At 50.2% G+C, this 14,560-nt stretch overlaps 1 protein-coding gene across 3 annotated transcripts in view; it reads left to right on the top strand.

Annotated features, from left to right (window-relative positions):
* CHST12 (carbohydrate sulfotransferase 12) overlaps positions 1-14,560 on the top strand; it is a 40,661-nt gene that overhangs the window by 10,165 nt on the left and 15,936 nt on the right. For 2 of the 3 annotated variants that reach the window (XM_057750293.1, XM_057750294.1), the window contains exon 2: positions 7,850-9,564. The exons of the other annotated variant lie outside the window; for it this stretch is intronic. In XM_057750293.1, the coding sequence (XP_057606276.1) occupies positions 7,925-9,193 (1,269 nt within the window). In that variant the 5' untranslated portion in view covers positions 7,850-7,924 and the 3' untranslated portion in view covers positions 9,194-9,564. Of the gene's footprint in view, positions 1-7,849; positions 9,565-14,560 lie in introns of those variants that run through there. 3 annotated transcript variants of the gene reach the window in all.

The following is a 14,560-nucleotide window of genomic DNA, read 5'->3' as shown; positions in this document are numbered from 1 at the left end:
ATAAACTTTAGAAACAGTTTGTTGATATCCACAAAATAACTTGCTGGGATTTTGGTTGGGATTAATCTATAGATTAAGTTGGAAAGAACTGACATCTTGACAATATTGAGTCTTCCTATTCTTTAGCACTTTGAATATGGACTATCTCTCCATTTACTTAGTTCTTCCGATGATTTCATTCATCAGAATTTTGTAGTTTTCCTCATATAGATCTGGTACCTATTTTGTTAGATTTATACCTAAGTATTTTATTTTTTGGGGGTGCTAATCAATGGAATTGTGTTTTTAATTACAAATTCCGCTTGTTCATTGCTGATATCTAGGAAGGTGGTTGATTTTTGTTCATTAACCTTGTGTCCTACAAACTTGCTTTACTCACTTGAGCCCATAAAATTTTATAATTGAAAAAGTATTGATAATATAAGATTTGTATATCATATTTTGATGGTCAACTTGATTGGTCTTTAAAAGAATCCCTAAGCTTTATTATGGAACATCTGTTATGGATCTTATAGAAGCTTCCAGGAGGTTAAAAATCTGCTTGATATTTTTTAATACAGTCATTTTGACTTTTTGAAAGTCTCAGCGTAAAAAAAACTGGTCTGTATGCAAAAAAGCTTGATATTTTTTTCATAATAGCCAAAAAGGAGAACTAACTCCAAAGTTCATCAGTTGGTAAATGGATAAACAGATACTGGTATATCCACATAGTGGGGTCCTGCTCAGCAGTGACAAAGCAACAACTTGGACAAATCTCAAGAGCATCTTGCTAAGTGAAGGAAGCCAAATACAAGCGCCTATTTCCTGTATAATTCCATTTATGCGACAGTCTAGAAAAGGCAGAACTATAGGACAGAAAACAGATTGGTAGCTGCCTGGAGCTGGGTGTTGGGGGAGGATAGGGGAACTTTGTGGGGTGATGGAGATGTTCTGTGTCTTGATTATGGTATACATTTGCCCAAACTCATCAGACTGTACAGTTGAAAAGAGTGCATTTTATTGTGTATAAATCATACCTCAATAAACCTGACTTGAAAAGAAAAAAAAGCAGAGGTGCTAAAGTGATTTAATCAGGAAAGAATGGTCTTTTAAACAAATGGTGCGGGAAGAATAGGATGTCTATATAGAAGAAAAAAGAATCTCAGCCTCTCCCTCTGGAATACTTGTATTGGATAATGGCTGAAATTCTGTGCATTGAACATTCCTTCCCGCTATGGCAGATGGATTCGTTTCCATTTATTACCACTCACTGTGTAATTCTCACTGGTTTGGTCACTTGTATCTATAATATGTAGTAAATACACCCCTCCGCCCTGCCACAAACCCCAGTCCAAATGATAAAATAAATATTTATGTGTTAGGGAGGGTTCTCCAAAGAAACAGAACCAATAAGGGGTGTGTGTGTGTGTGTGTAAAGAAATTTATCATAAAGAGTTGGCTCACATGGTTCTGGAGGCTGAGAAGTTCAGACCCGGGAGAGCTGATGGTGTGTTCCAGTCTGAGTCTGAAGGCCTGAGAACCAGGAAAACTGATGGTGAGAGTGCCAGTACTCGTGTGAAGGCGTGAGACCAGTGTCCCGGCTCAAAGACAGTCGGGTGGAGAGAGGAATTCTCTCTTCCTCTGCCTTTTTGTTCTGTTCAGGCTTTCAACAAATAGGATGAGGCTAACCTGCATTGGGGAAGGCCATCCTCTTTAGGCAGCCTCACAATTCAAACGTTAGTCTCATCCAGAAACACCCTCACAGACACTCCCAGAGTGTGTGACCAGCTCTCTGGGCAGCCACAGCTTAGTCACGTTGACACGTAAAATTAACCAGCACATACCACTTGACCTTTTTGTACCGTAGTTGTCCGTTCTGCTGTCAAATTATGGGAAATGCCCTTATACAGGTCTGAATGTGGGTCTGGCTGTGTGGCCCTCTTTTCCAGATGTGTTAGGATGACAGACACCTGAGTGTGAGGGAGGTCAGCCGTCAGCTTTCTGCCGCACACTGTCGCATCTTCTTGGATTCTTGCCTGCTGTTGGTGTGAAAGCTCCTTCAGACCAGCAGCCGTATGTGGGCAGCCGCTATCGGGTGCTTGCTTCCTGGCACCGCCACGTCTGCCCCTGGTGTCATACCTTGCCAGGTGAGAAGAAATATTTAACAACCCCACCCTGAGCTAAGAAACGACTCTGCCTAGCCACAGTGTTTTGGTTTAAACCCAGCCTAATTCTTTCATCAGTAGTGTTTATAAGGGCCTTTGACAAAGCCCTTGTAGAAAATCAGCACCCCGAAGATGAAACTTGTGGATAGACTTTGCTGTCAGTTCTGGTGCTGGAGGCAGAAGCCTGAGACTGACTTGCAGCAGCCAATTGTAGATCATTTCCTCTGCGAAGGCTCTTCTTGCTCTGCTTCTTCCAAACATGTGGGGCTTTTTGTTGACTGCTTTTTGAAATAGTGGGAGCTTTAGGTTCAGAAACAACGCCCTTACTTTTGAATGAAAAATTACTTCATGAGGTCATTGTTGTTCCCTGACATGTTTTTGAAGCGTTCTTGGGTTCTCAGCCTGGCTTTCCCCACTGTGCTGCTCTCACCCCTAGAAGACAAGGAGGTGTTTCCCAGATGGTCCAGCTTGAGCTGCCCAGGTACCTGGGCCAGAAATTCCTAGATGTCCTATTTCCTTTTAAAAAGTAAAACGTGTTGCTGGCGATGCGATGTGGTAGTATTGATTCTATTCGCTCCTCTTCCAGGAAAGTATGAGCTTGTGCTCTGTGCACATTTTAAAGTAGCCATGGTCCTTTCCTCTTAAAGGGCTGCTCTCACAGGCCATTTAATACACCCAGCCAGTCTTGTTTCCGCCACTGCTGTTTTTGTGGCTTGGTTGAGGTTAGAAATGACAACACAAAGGACTGCCCTTGTTCCTTGATGTTAAAAATGAACCGTGGCCTCAGCCTCGTCGGTACATGCTGCCTCAGCTTGGTGTGTAGGCGCTCACCCCCTTGATTTGGAAAGGTCTGGAAGGGGCTGCGACGTGGCAGGACTCCAGGGCAAGACAAGGCTCCTGGGATCAGTCTCCCCATTGAATAATCAGACTGTCCCAAGGGGAAGACCTGTCTTGTTTTTATGCAAACCACCCTCCCCCCAATTATAAATTTTTAAAGTTTTGTTTAATAAGCAAATTGCCGGTAAAGTCAGCCTGTGGAGCTTTTGCCAAGGTTGTCGGGGTAGCTTGTGGCTTCAGCAGCAGGCTCCAGCTTTGGCCTCCGTTACAGTTCTCTCCCATACGTAGGCCTTTGTTTATTTCTATTAGCCTGTCCTACATTTGCCTTATTCATTCAACAATACCTCTTGGAAATTCCTCCAAGTCTACTGATTTTATAGCTGGAATTCATTTGTTTCCTTCCATTTTTGTTATTGTGGTAAAATACACGCAACATAAAATTTACCATCTTAACCGTTTTTAAATGTGCAGTTCAGTGACATCGAGCACATTCATATTGTTGTGCAACTGTCACCATCACCCACTTCCAGAACTCGTTTTATCTTCCCAAACCGAGACTCTGTCCGCACGGAACACTGACTCTGCTTCCCCTCCCCCAGCCTCTGGCACCCACCCTCTACTTTCTGTCTCTGAATTCGACTCTTACGAGGTCCCTGAAGGAGTATTTGTCCTTTTTGTGCCTGGCTTATTTCACTGACCCTTGTGTCCTCAAGATTCATCTGTGGGGAGCAGGTGTCAGAATGTCCTTCCTCTTTAAGGCTGAATCATAACCTGCTGTACGGATGGACCACCATTTGTGTATCCGTTCACCCGTCGGTGGACGTGGGTTGCGTCCACCTTTTGGCTACTGTGAGTAATGCTGCTGTGAACAGATCCCTCTTCAAGACCCTGCTCTCAGCTCTCGTGGGTGTAGACCCAGAAGTGGAGCTGCTGGCTCACAGGGTAACTCTATGTGGCAGTTCTTTTTTTCATTTTTTGAGGAACCTCTGTACTGATTTGCATAGTGACTGCACCACTTTACACTCCCGTTAACAGTGCACAAGGCTTTCATCTGCTCATCCTCCCCAGCACTTGTTATTTTCTGGTTTGGGGTTTGTTTGTATGTTTGTTTGTTTGTTTTTACAGTAGCCATCTTGGTGGGTGTGAGGTGGTGTCTCCTATGGTCTTGATTTGCATTTTTCTAATGATAAGTGACACTGAGCATCTTTTCATGTGCTGATTGGCTATTTTGTATGCCTTCTTCAGAGAAGTGACTGTTTAAGTCCTTTGCCCATTCTTGAATCGGGTTGATTTTTTTTTTCTTGTTGAGTTGTATGAGTTTTCTATAAATTCTGCATATTAACCCCTTATTAGATATGTGATTTGCAAGCATTTTCTCCCATTCTGTGGGAGCCTTTTTACTCTGTTGATGGTGTCTCTTGATGCACAAAAGTTTTAAATTTGTGTGAAGATCAGTTTGCCTATTTTTTCTTTTTGTTTTTGTTTGTTTTGTTTTGCTTTGTTTTTTTGGCTGCATTGGGTCTTCATTGCTTCCCACAGGCTTTCTCTAATTGCAGCGAGCAAGGGGCTGCTCTTCATTGTGGTGTGCGGACTTCTCATTGCTGTGGCTTCTCTTGTGGCGCACAGGCTCTAGGCGCACGGGCTTCAGTAGTTGTGGTTCGAGGGCTCTAGAGCACAGGCTCAGTAGTTGTGGTGCACAGGCTTAATTGCTCCGTGGCATGTGGGATCTTCCCGGACCAGGAATCGAACCTTTGTGCCTTGCATTGGCAGGCGGATTCTTAGCCACTGTGCCACCAGGGAAGTCCCTCTTTTGTTTTTAATGCCTTAATTTTTTATTGTTGTGTATCTTTTTTAAAAGGAAAATTTTTTTCTGGTAGTAAAAAACAATAAATGCTCAGTGTAAGCCAGAACAAATTTAAGTACAGAAAACCATAAAGCAGTGAGTCAGAATCGCCCAAATGCCCACTGTCCAGGGATATTTACTGACCCTGGCTTGGAGCTGGGTGGTGGTCATGGTGCCCCTGCCCATCACATGACCAGATCATAACCTGGTAATTTTCCCTGCAGCTGCCTACAGGGAGAGGCTGCACTGGTCACACTGAATGGTCTAATCTGCACGATGTAATCAGTTAATTGACTTAGTCTTAAAAAAAAAAAAAGCTCCATCCACTGTGCGGGTGATGAAAGAGCCCTAGGAGGACCTGCTCTGGCCTAGACCAAACGTGGGCTCCTGGTCCTCATCCAGAGGGCTTGGCAGTACCCAGTCATACTCAAGTTGGTTATTTATTGACTAAGAACAAAACTTTAGACATTAAGTGTATTAAAGACTAAAAGATCATAACCTTTGGTGCTAATACACCAAGTGAAGAAAAAATTAGAGTGACTTTAATTTACTTAGACATCTTCTTGTTCAAAGAAGACCACACTCAGGACAGCTAACAAAGAAATGTCAAATGAGGCCATTGTGTCTCTGTTGGGGTCCAGGCTCGGCTGATGGGAGTGTTCAGGGCTGCTTCAAGGTTGACTGTAGGCCTGAGCAGGAGCTCATTCCCGCGGTGACCGTTGGTGCTCTTTGCCTCAGGGACCAGAGCCTTGAGTCTCTGTTGAGTCAGAGAAGCCAGGAAACCCTTGCCCATTTGTTACTACACAGATGTCAGCATCTGAACTTCTAAGGAAGCACGATCCTTCCAAGCCCCCTCTGTTGACCAGATTGAGTTCGAATAAGAAGAAGCTTGCCTGTGTGGCTTTAGTCCCTGAGCAGAGCTGGGAAAGCATGGGTGTGTGTGTGTAAGCATGTGATCCTACCATGATTACTGCGTGAACACTTTCTACAGTGGAACACCCCTCGGGTATGAGAGAAAGGAACTGTTGATGTATACAGCCATGTGGATGAATCTCAAATTAAATACTGTGTGATTCCACTTACAGAAAACTCTAGCAAATGTGGACTAATATATAGTGACAGAAAACAGACCCGCAGTTGCTAGAGGAGAGGGGAAGGGTGGGGAGGAGGGTTACAAGGGTCCTGAGTGAGCTTTGGGGTGAGGGGGACGTGCGCTGTCTGATGGTGGTGACGGTGTCTCAGATGTACACACACACAGAAACTCCTCAAGCTGTACATTTTAAATAAGTGCGGCTTATTGTGTCAGTTATACCTCGATAAAGCTGTTGAGAAGAAAGAGTACTTTTAACAGTAAGAAAGCTGAGAGGATATGTGTGGAGCTTGACGTTTGGAGTCACACTTGAGTTCAGATGCTGGTTTGACATTTCTGGGCCTCAGTTTCCTCAACTGTAAGAGGATTATGCTGCCCGAGAAGGGATGGCCTTGAAAACTTTAACGACACGGGCACTTAGGATCTAGGGTTTAAAATAGGCAGTGAAATTGTGTGGTCATAGCCATCACCGTTAAAAGCTGTTAAAGCTGCTGCAGCATCACTTGTTCTTCTTCTCCTCACACTCACGACCCACTCGAAGGGAACCAGCAGCAGTTGTGCAGGAGACAGCAGGATGTTTCACCTGTAACCCTGCTTCATGATTTCTGTGGTGTGCTTATTACCTGTATGGTGTGTGATGATTATATCGTGAATACGCAGCGTGTGGTAACTGCCTGGCTGTGTGACTCCAGCACGTGGCTGACTGCCCTGAGTGGGTGAGAGGAGGTGTGATTGCCGCCCTTCAGGGTAGGGGTCCCCAGGTTTCCCTGCTCTAACTTCTCCCGTGGGGGCGCATCAAGAGCCCTTAGGGCTCAGGAAATGCGACGTGAAGGTGGCGATGACCAGAGAATGTTCTCTTCTCTGTCGGGCGGTCGCTTTATCTCCTTTTGTGTAAAAGCCCACACCACGCTTTGTCTGCTGACCTCTTTACCATGAGTATATATGACTTTTTGCATTTTAAAAAAGTGAATTAAAAGGTAAAAAAAAAAAAAAAGCTGCAGAAGTGGTGGATAGAAATTGCACCCAAATTGCTGCCTGAGAACTTTTAGATTCATTTAATGAAAATGTATTAGATACAGGTACGCAGTCGAATGCACGTGAGAAATGTGGCCCCAGAAGTGTACACTGGGAGATGTCCCAGGGGGTGCACGATGCGGAACTCTCCCCTAGAACACCCCAAGACGTGCCCCATCTGTCTGTGCCCCGATACCTGCAGTGAGAGAAGTCCTGGTGTGGCTTAAAAACAGCCCATTCTGGGTTTGGCACACTTAGAATTTTTAGTGTATTCTTTCCTTGGGCTCGACTCAGTTTCTGAATTTTATCTTCTGAAGGTGCTCCCTCTCCCCACATGACAGCCCTCCAGATAGCTGACGCCCCGACATGAATCTCTCTTCCAGCCTGAACAGCCCCCGCTCCTACAGGTGCCGTGGGGACTAGAGGCTGAGAGCCCGCGGACGCCTGCACGGCTCACAGCGCGCCTTCGGCCTCACACGGGGGCCCGTCTCACGTGTTTGGATGAATTGTATACAGAAGAAGGTATCTGCGGCGGAGTAGGAGGTGACTTCAGCATTGCACTGAGCTTTAACTGTCTTGTTTCCGGCTTTGTTTCCCTGTGCGTCTCCTTTCACCCTCACACCCCCTCTTCACAAGGGTCTGCGTTCCCTCCCTGGGCTGGTCTGGGTCTGGCCTCCCGTTGCAGTGCACTGATGAGGGCTGTCCAGTCACACTCGTCCTCTGGGCCTTCCTAAGCCTCGTGGGTCACCTCACTTGGAGAAACTGAAGCTCCCCTTCAGGCAGCCCCCCACAGTCCACCTCACAGAGGGTGGAGGAGGGAGGGAAAAGCAGGGACGCTGAGATGGCAGCAGGCACCATCCTATCAGGATCGCAGGCTGCGAGAGGACCTTGATCTTTAACTTGGCTTCTGTTGCCTTCCAGCGTCCTCAGAGCACGGCGTCCAGTCTCTGCAGGAAGCTGAGGTGAAAGGATCCAGGGAAGAGGCCCCCTGCATCCATGGACACAATGACCAAAAGCCGATTCTTCCGCCTGTGGCTGGTCTTGGGGTCCGTCTTCATGATCCTCCTGATCATCGTGTACTGGGACAGCACGGGCACCGCCCACTTCTACCTGCACGCGTCCCACGTCAGGCCGCAGCTCCTGGAGCCCTTCCCCAGCCCCAGGCCGGGGGGCGAGAAGTATTTCACCGCCAGCGTGGAGGAGATTTTGGAGAAGCTCCTCAGCGCTCCGGCAAAGCAGAACATCCTTCAGGGTAGAAAGGCGGAGCAGCCCTCCCTGCTGGCCTCCAGCAAGCCTGTGCCCGGCAACCTGGAGGAGAGCGTGAGGGGCTACGACTGGTCCAGCCGCGGCGCGCAGCAGAGCGCAGACGCGGACAGGCGGCAGGCGGAGCGGAGGAGCGTGCTGCGGGGGCTCTGCGCCAACGCCAGCTTCGTGTTCCCCACCAAGGAGCGCTCCTTCGATGACATCCCCAACTACGAGCTGAACCACCTCATTGTGGACGACCGCCACGGGGTCATCTACTGCTACGTGCCCAAGGTGGCCTGCACCAACTGGAAGCGTGTGATGATCGTCCTGAGCCAGAGCCTCTCGGACCAGGGCACGCCCTACCGCGACCCCCTGGACATCCCCCGGGAGTACGTCCACAACTCCAGCACCCACCTGACTTTCAACAAGTTTTGGCGTCGCTATGGGAAGTTCTCCCGACACCTCATGAAGATTAAACTGAAAAAGTACACCAAGTTCCTGTTCGTGCGGGACCCGTTCGTCCGCCTCATCTCGGCCTTCCGCAGCAAGTTCGAGCTGGAGAACGAGGAGTTCTACCAGAAGTTCGCCATCCCCATGCTGAAGATGTACTCCAACCACACCAGCCTGCCCGAGTCGGTCAGTGAGGCCTTCAGTGCAGGCCTCAAGGTGTCCTTTGCCAACTTCATCCAGTACCTGCTAGACCCCCACACCGAGAAGCTGGCGCCCTTCAACGAGCACTGGAGGCAGGTGCACCGCCTCTGCCACCCCTGCCAGATAGACTATGACTTCGTGGGGAAACTGGAGACCCTGGACCAGGACGCCGCCCAGCTGCTCCGGCTTCTTAAGGTGGACAAGCTACTCCAGTTCCCCCCAAGTTACAGGAACAGAACTGCCAGCAGCTGGGAGGAGGGCTGGTTTGCCAAAATCCCCCTGGCCTGGAGGCAGCAGCTTTATAAACTCTACGAGGCGGATTTTGTTCTCTTTGGCTACCCCAAGCCCGAAAATCTACTTAGAGACTGAAGGCGTTAGGGGAAAATCCCGAACACCAAAAAAAAGTGCTTGTGTTGTTACTTTAAACCTGAACGAAGGGCCTGTGGTACCACGAGCATCTTCCTGAGGGTGGAGCGACGGGTTGCCATGTGTATTTTTTTATGGCTTCGTTTCTCTCCCAGTGTGACGTTGCAGGATTCCACGTGCTCCTGTTGACGAGTCAGCTGGAAACTCCTGGGATTGACACCCACACTCTAGTTTGTAAAATAACCTACGATTTTGCAGTCTAGACTTACTGTTTACTCCCTCCCTGTATTCATTGAGTACTGTGTTAATATTGTTTTTTAAGATTAATATATTTCAGATATTTAATATGAGAAGTGGAGGAGGAAATGGTGGAGTAAAAGGCTACATCTGCACCTCCTGCCTGCGCCTGTGGTTACTCCGATGGGACAGCAGGTGCTCCCTAAAGGGCTCCGAGCGACGCGATGGCCGACGCGTAGGCCTCAGAATCTCGATTTCAGGAAGGGAGGATTCCTGGTTGTCTTCAGCAAAAAGGAGGCACTTGAATTTGAGACCAGGCCTTACTGTATTTGTGCAGGGGTAGCAGACAGATCCTTCAAAAGTGAAAGCTCTCTTAGTAGGAGATACGTGTGAAAAGGGAAGGCTGTTAATGAGGGTTTCACATTTGAGGTCATAGCAAAGGTGAGTCGTACATCCAGGTCACAGTCACAGAGGCTGGATTTTAACTCCAGCTGCCTGCTTTGGTTTGTCAGTCGTGGCCGTGAGGATTTGCGGTGGCGGGGACAGTGTGGTGGCAGTGTGTCCCTAGAATGCATTCCCAGCCTCAGCAGGGTGAGGCTTGGGTGTGATTCTCATTGCCAAGCTGGCCAGTCAGTTCAGCTTCGGGGACGTTCACCTTCGAGGATGTGACTGACACAGGGGTCATCATGTTCGATGGCCCTGCCTTGGTGAAGGTGTCTGCTAGTCCAGGAAGGCTCTTTTTGAATATCTGGTTCAAATTCATTTGCAGGTTTTGCTCTGAGGCTGTAATTGGTGACCAGTGTGCAGTTGTTTCATGGTGTCTGGGCATCACATTCCACTGCGTCTTCTTAATCTGTAGCATCTGGCCCTAGACTCCCAGTTCCTGAAGAGCTGGCAGCACACGTGGAAATCCTCCCCCTCCCCCTGCCCTGGGTGTCCTCGGCGGGTGGCGCCCCTGCTTTTCCCAGCTTCGAGGTGGTGCTGTGGCTGGAGCCCGGGCCTCCGGTGCTCCCCTTGTGGCTCCGGGCTCCCCGGTGTTAGAAACCACCACTTCCTTTGGAAGCTTCCCTGCTTTCCGCGAGACGGCCAGCAGCCGATACACACACTGGAGGAGTCCAGTTTAGAGTCCTCATCTGGAGAGGCATCTGCCTCTGTTGGGAGCTTTTCACTGAGGAGTGTTGGTTGCGAGCATGTGCAGGGAGATGTCAGAACTCACTGGGTTGGTGAGCTTAGTAAGGACGGGGCCACATCTCCTTCTTTATTCCTGGTACTTCGCATGGTTACCCTGCAGGTCGGTTTCTCTGGGTGTCAGGGGCATGTTTGCAGGATGTTGAGGCGCAGGACTGTTGGAGTGGATGCCAGCTGGGTCCTCACACCCACCCAGGTTCCTGTGCCAGGGCCCCAGCTGCTGCCCGCGCTGAGGGACCACTCAGGATGCGATGGCAGAGAAGGTCCTCCTGGGCTGGGTTTGTGGGGGTGACACAGGCTCCGGGATGAGAGGGGAAGCCCCCACCTCGCCTCTTCCTGGGGCATGAGCTTGAGGACTCATTCCTTTTATTCTCTGCCATTTCCTTGACCCATAGAGTCGTATTTTGTAGAGGAATTTGGCTGCATATTTTTTTCTGCTAAGAGACTATAAAAATTTTTGAATTGATATTGTACAGTCAGGTAATTTAACCAAACAGTTCCATAAACTTAAAATTCTTTATTTTGCCTCTGTCTTCCAGCCCTCATCAACCCATTTACCCACAGTCCCGATAACACTGCGGTTTGTGGTTCAAAATCCTCTCTCGTGTCATCTCTGAGCCCCCAGGCCGCTGTGCCTGTTTACAGTGCGGGGAGAGGCTGCAGGAGAGACTCGCCCCACACCCGGTGCTGTGGGGGTCGGAGCCTGCCCCGGGCTTGGGCCTCCTGAGCCTGGCGCTGTGCATTTTCCATCTCGCCTGGGTGTTTAGCATGGCTGTTGGGTGTGGGGCGGGTGTGTGTGAGAGAGATACCGTGGGTCCTTTTTCCTCTTCAAGTGCCTGGTACACCTTTTCATGCGTATCCACTTCCGGCGTCTGATGAATGTTCAGTGGCATTCTGCTGTCCTGCTTTTACCATCTATTTTTAAGGAGTTTCTACTATTTGGAGAGTTGTAAGCGTGTTTCTCAGCAGGGGCTGGGATCTCATTTCTCTCCCCAGTGCGGTGAGCGTGCCCCTGTGCACCTGCATCCGTACTTCGCCTGGTGAAGGTGGGGCTTTAACCCGACTCTGCCACTGCTGGGCAGTGAGGGGGCTGCCCCACCCTCCCCACAGCTGGGGCTGCCCTTGAGCTGAGGAGCAGGGAGCGTGGGGCGGGAAGGCGCAGGGCAGGCAGTCCCATGCTTGGGGTGTGACGGGAGCCTAAGCGGGGAGGGCCGGGCGTTCTGGGACAGAGCAAAGCAGGGGCTGTGAGAAACGTGGCTGTCTAGCCTGCCTGCCCTGTGAAGCTCCCTTTGAAGCACATGGAGCCCCGTGGAGGTTTCCAGGACTGTGTTCCCTGGGTTTTATTAGAGCCGAATCTCTGCACTCGCACGCGAACAGGGACACCCCCGTCACAGTCTGAGTCTCCTTCCCCTTCATCCCGTGCCTAGAGCAGGGCCTGGCACGCTGGGGGCAGACGGCAACTTCATCGCGTGAGGACATGCGTGATGCCCTCTGAGCCTCGTCCTAGGCCGTGAGCCAGCAGGGCTGCTGTCATCCTCCCCACGTGCTTAATAGTAAGGTGGCCAAGGCTGGTGGAGGTTCGGTGACTGGCCCTTAGTGGGCTTAGAGCTCACTCCCTCTGACTTCTGGCACTTTCTAAACCCCGTGTTGTCTGTGGGACACATGAGGACAACTTGCGCTATTTCTGGGGAAGTTAAGTGTTCACCTCTGTTTCGGAGAAGAAGAATAATGTGTTTTTATTCCCTTCCTGCATTCTCTTCCCTTTGGAAGATGCTGTCGCTCCACCACTTCCCCTCGGAGCGAGCGAGGATTGCCGGATTCCACGCTCGGCTCCCACAGCCCTCTGCCGAGGGACGCCTGTGTCCGTCAGGAGCTGGCCAGGCTGCCCTGTCCCTTCCCTGACCCCGTCCCCCCACCCCCTCGTCACCTCGAGAGGCTTTGTGAGCTGGAGACTGGAGTGAGGACACAGCGGGCTGGTCTGGCCCTGGCGGTGGCTAGAGCTCAGGGACGTCTCCCTCACGTGGGTCCAGGGCCCCACAGGTGAGGCGTGAGGTCTGCGAGCATGCTGGTTCCTCCCCAGCAGGCACGTGTCCCCAGACCTCTGCGGCCACGGCTGCACCTTTGTAGGGGGCTCAGCTCTGGAGCAGCTGTGCCGGCCCTGTTTGCTAAGTGTGGCACCAAACGGGCTCCCAGTGGCAGGATTTCAGGGGCTGCACTGACATCCCCAGAGCCTCCTGCGTAAGCTTCTCTGGAGGGAAGCTCAGTGTCTGGTGGGACTTGCTCCTCAGCGCACGCTCTCCCCACTTGGACAGGGAAGCGTCACAGGGGGGCAGCGTGATGTTCTGAGCAGACGGCCTGGGGGGCCTGCTCTCCTCCGTGGCCCTGTCGTGCAGGGTACCAGGCTCCCAGATACCACGCAGCCCTGAGCGGGTCCACTCACCCGCATAAACTATCCTGGGGTAATTGTTGCCCACTTATTGATAAACTACATTGCCTTTTCTGCCCACCCCACCTTCTAAAACCTAAAAATTTGGACAGGTGAAACTTGGATAACACAGACATAATTCATCTGAAAATGTTTAAGTGCTTCTCCCAAAGGGAAAGTTTGGAAGGACTGTCGCTAGTTGACATCTGCTGTTTTTTTGCCGACACAGGTTTTTCCTTCTGGTCAAAGAGCCTGTCACTTTCTCCCTTGCTCTCAGCCCAGGAGACTTGAGCAAGGCCGTCCCCATCCACCCCTGAGCGCTGGCTGGGCTCACAACCCAGTCTGGACCCTTCGGTCCCAGTGCCCTCAGCTGGAAACCTCTGGGTGGGGGCTTTATCAGGCGGGAGGGAGGGAAGCTGGGAGTCCCACGATCAGCTTAGCCACTCCTGGGGTACATGTGTGCCAAAGCCAGCTCCACCTGCACTTTGCAGGTGTTGAGGGGCCGGTGGTTTCCACGTGCTTAAGCTCATTTGAGCCAAATTTCTGGCATTTTACATACAGGATCCTAACTTGCTGTTTAATCACTACCTTGGATCTGACAAACTAGGGGTAAAAGGGTCCATTAGTGAAGAGAAACCACTGACTTTCTGAGCATATTGGCTGCTGTTCACACAGGTATGAACAATTTATCAGCATCATGAAACTTTATAGGCACTCCTTACTCTGCCAAGGCCCAGTAACGGGGCAAAGGTCCCCCACTGGGATGCCACTTCAAACCAGCAGAGAGGACTTCCTAGGTGGCGCAGTGGTTAAGAATCCACCTGCCAATGCAGGAACACGGGTTGGAGCCCTGCTCTGGGAAGATTCCACATGGCACGGAGCAACTAAGCCCGTGCACCACAACTATTGATCCTGTCCTCTAGAGCCCATGAGCCACAACTGTTGAGCCCATGTGCCGCAACTATGGAAGTCCACGCGCCTAGAGCCTGTGCTCCATAACAAAAGAAGCCACTACAATGAGGAGCCCGTGCACCACAAGGAAGAGTAGCCTCTGCTTGCGTTAATTAGAGAAAGCCTATGTGCAGCAACGAAGACCCAACACAGCCAATAAATAAATAAATAAAATAAATTTATTTAAAAAAAAAAACCAGCAGAGAGATTAAGGGACTGTGGGATGCTTTTTCTTTTGGGAATTATTTCATCACACATCATGCAAAGGGAAGCTGATGAGGAAGACACCTGGTTTGAACTCAGACGTCCCCTTGGGTACGTCAGATGTGAACCAAATGTCCTCCCTCAGGCCTGCCCGAAATGTGACTCGACTTGGCTGTCCCGGTCACCATCTGGAGGGCATTTGCTCACAGTGATGGCACTGTCATGCTGGCGGACGAGGAGTTGTTGGGTGACTTTGTTGGTGACGAATGATCACAGCCTGTCCTGTGTCTGCACGCATTCTGAGCGTGCGATCTTGCCGTCCTAGTTGGAGAATGGAGGGCCGTGAGCATGTTTGCTGTTTCTGG

Source organism: Hippopotamus amphibius, chromosome 9 (assembly GCF_030028045.1).
Source record: "Hippopotamus amphibius kiboko isolate mHipAmp2 chromosome 9, mHipAmp2.hap2, whole genome shotgun sequence".
NCBI lineage: Eukaryota > Metazoa > Chordata > Mammalia > Artiodactyla > Hippopotamidae > Hippopotamus > Hippopotamus amphibius.
The sequence above is the reverse complement of the archived record's forward strand: the minus strand, read 5'-3'. Positions and strand labels throughout refer to the sequence as shown.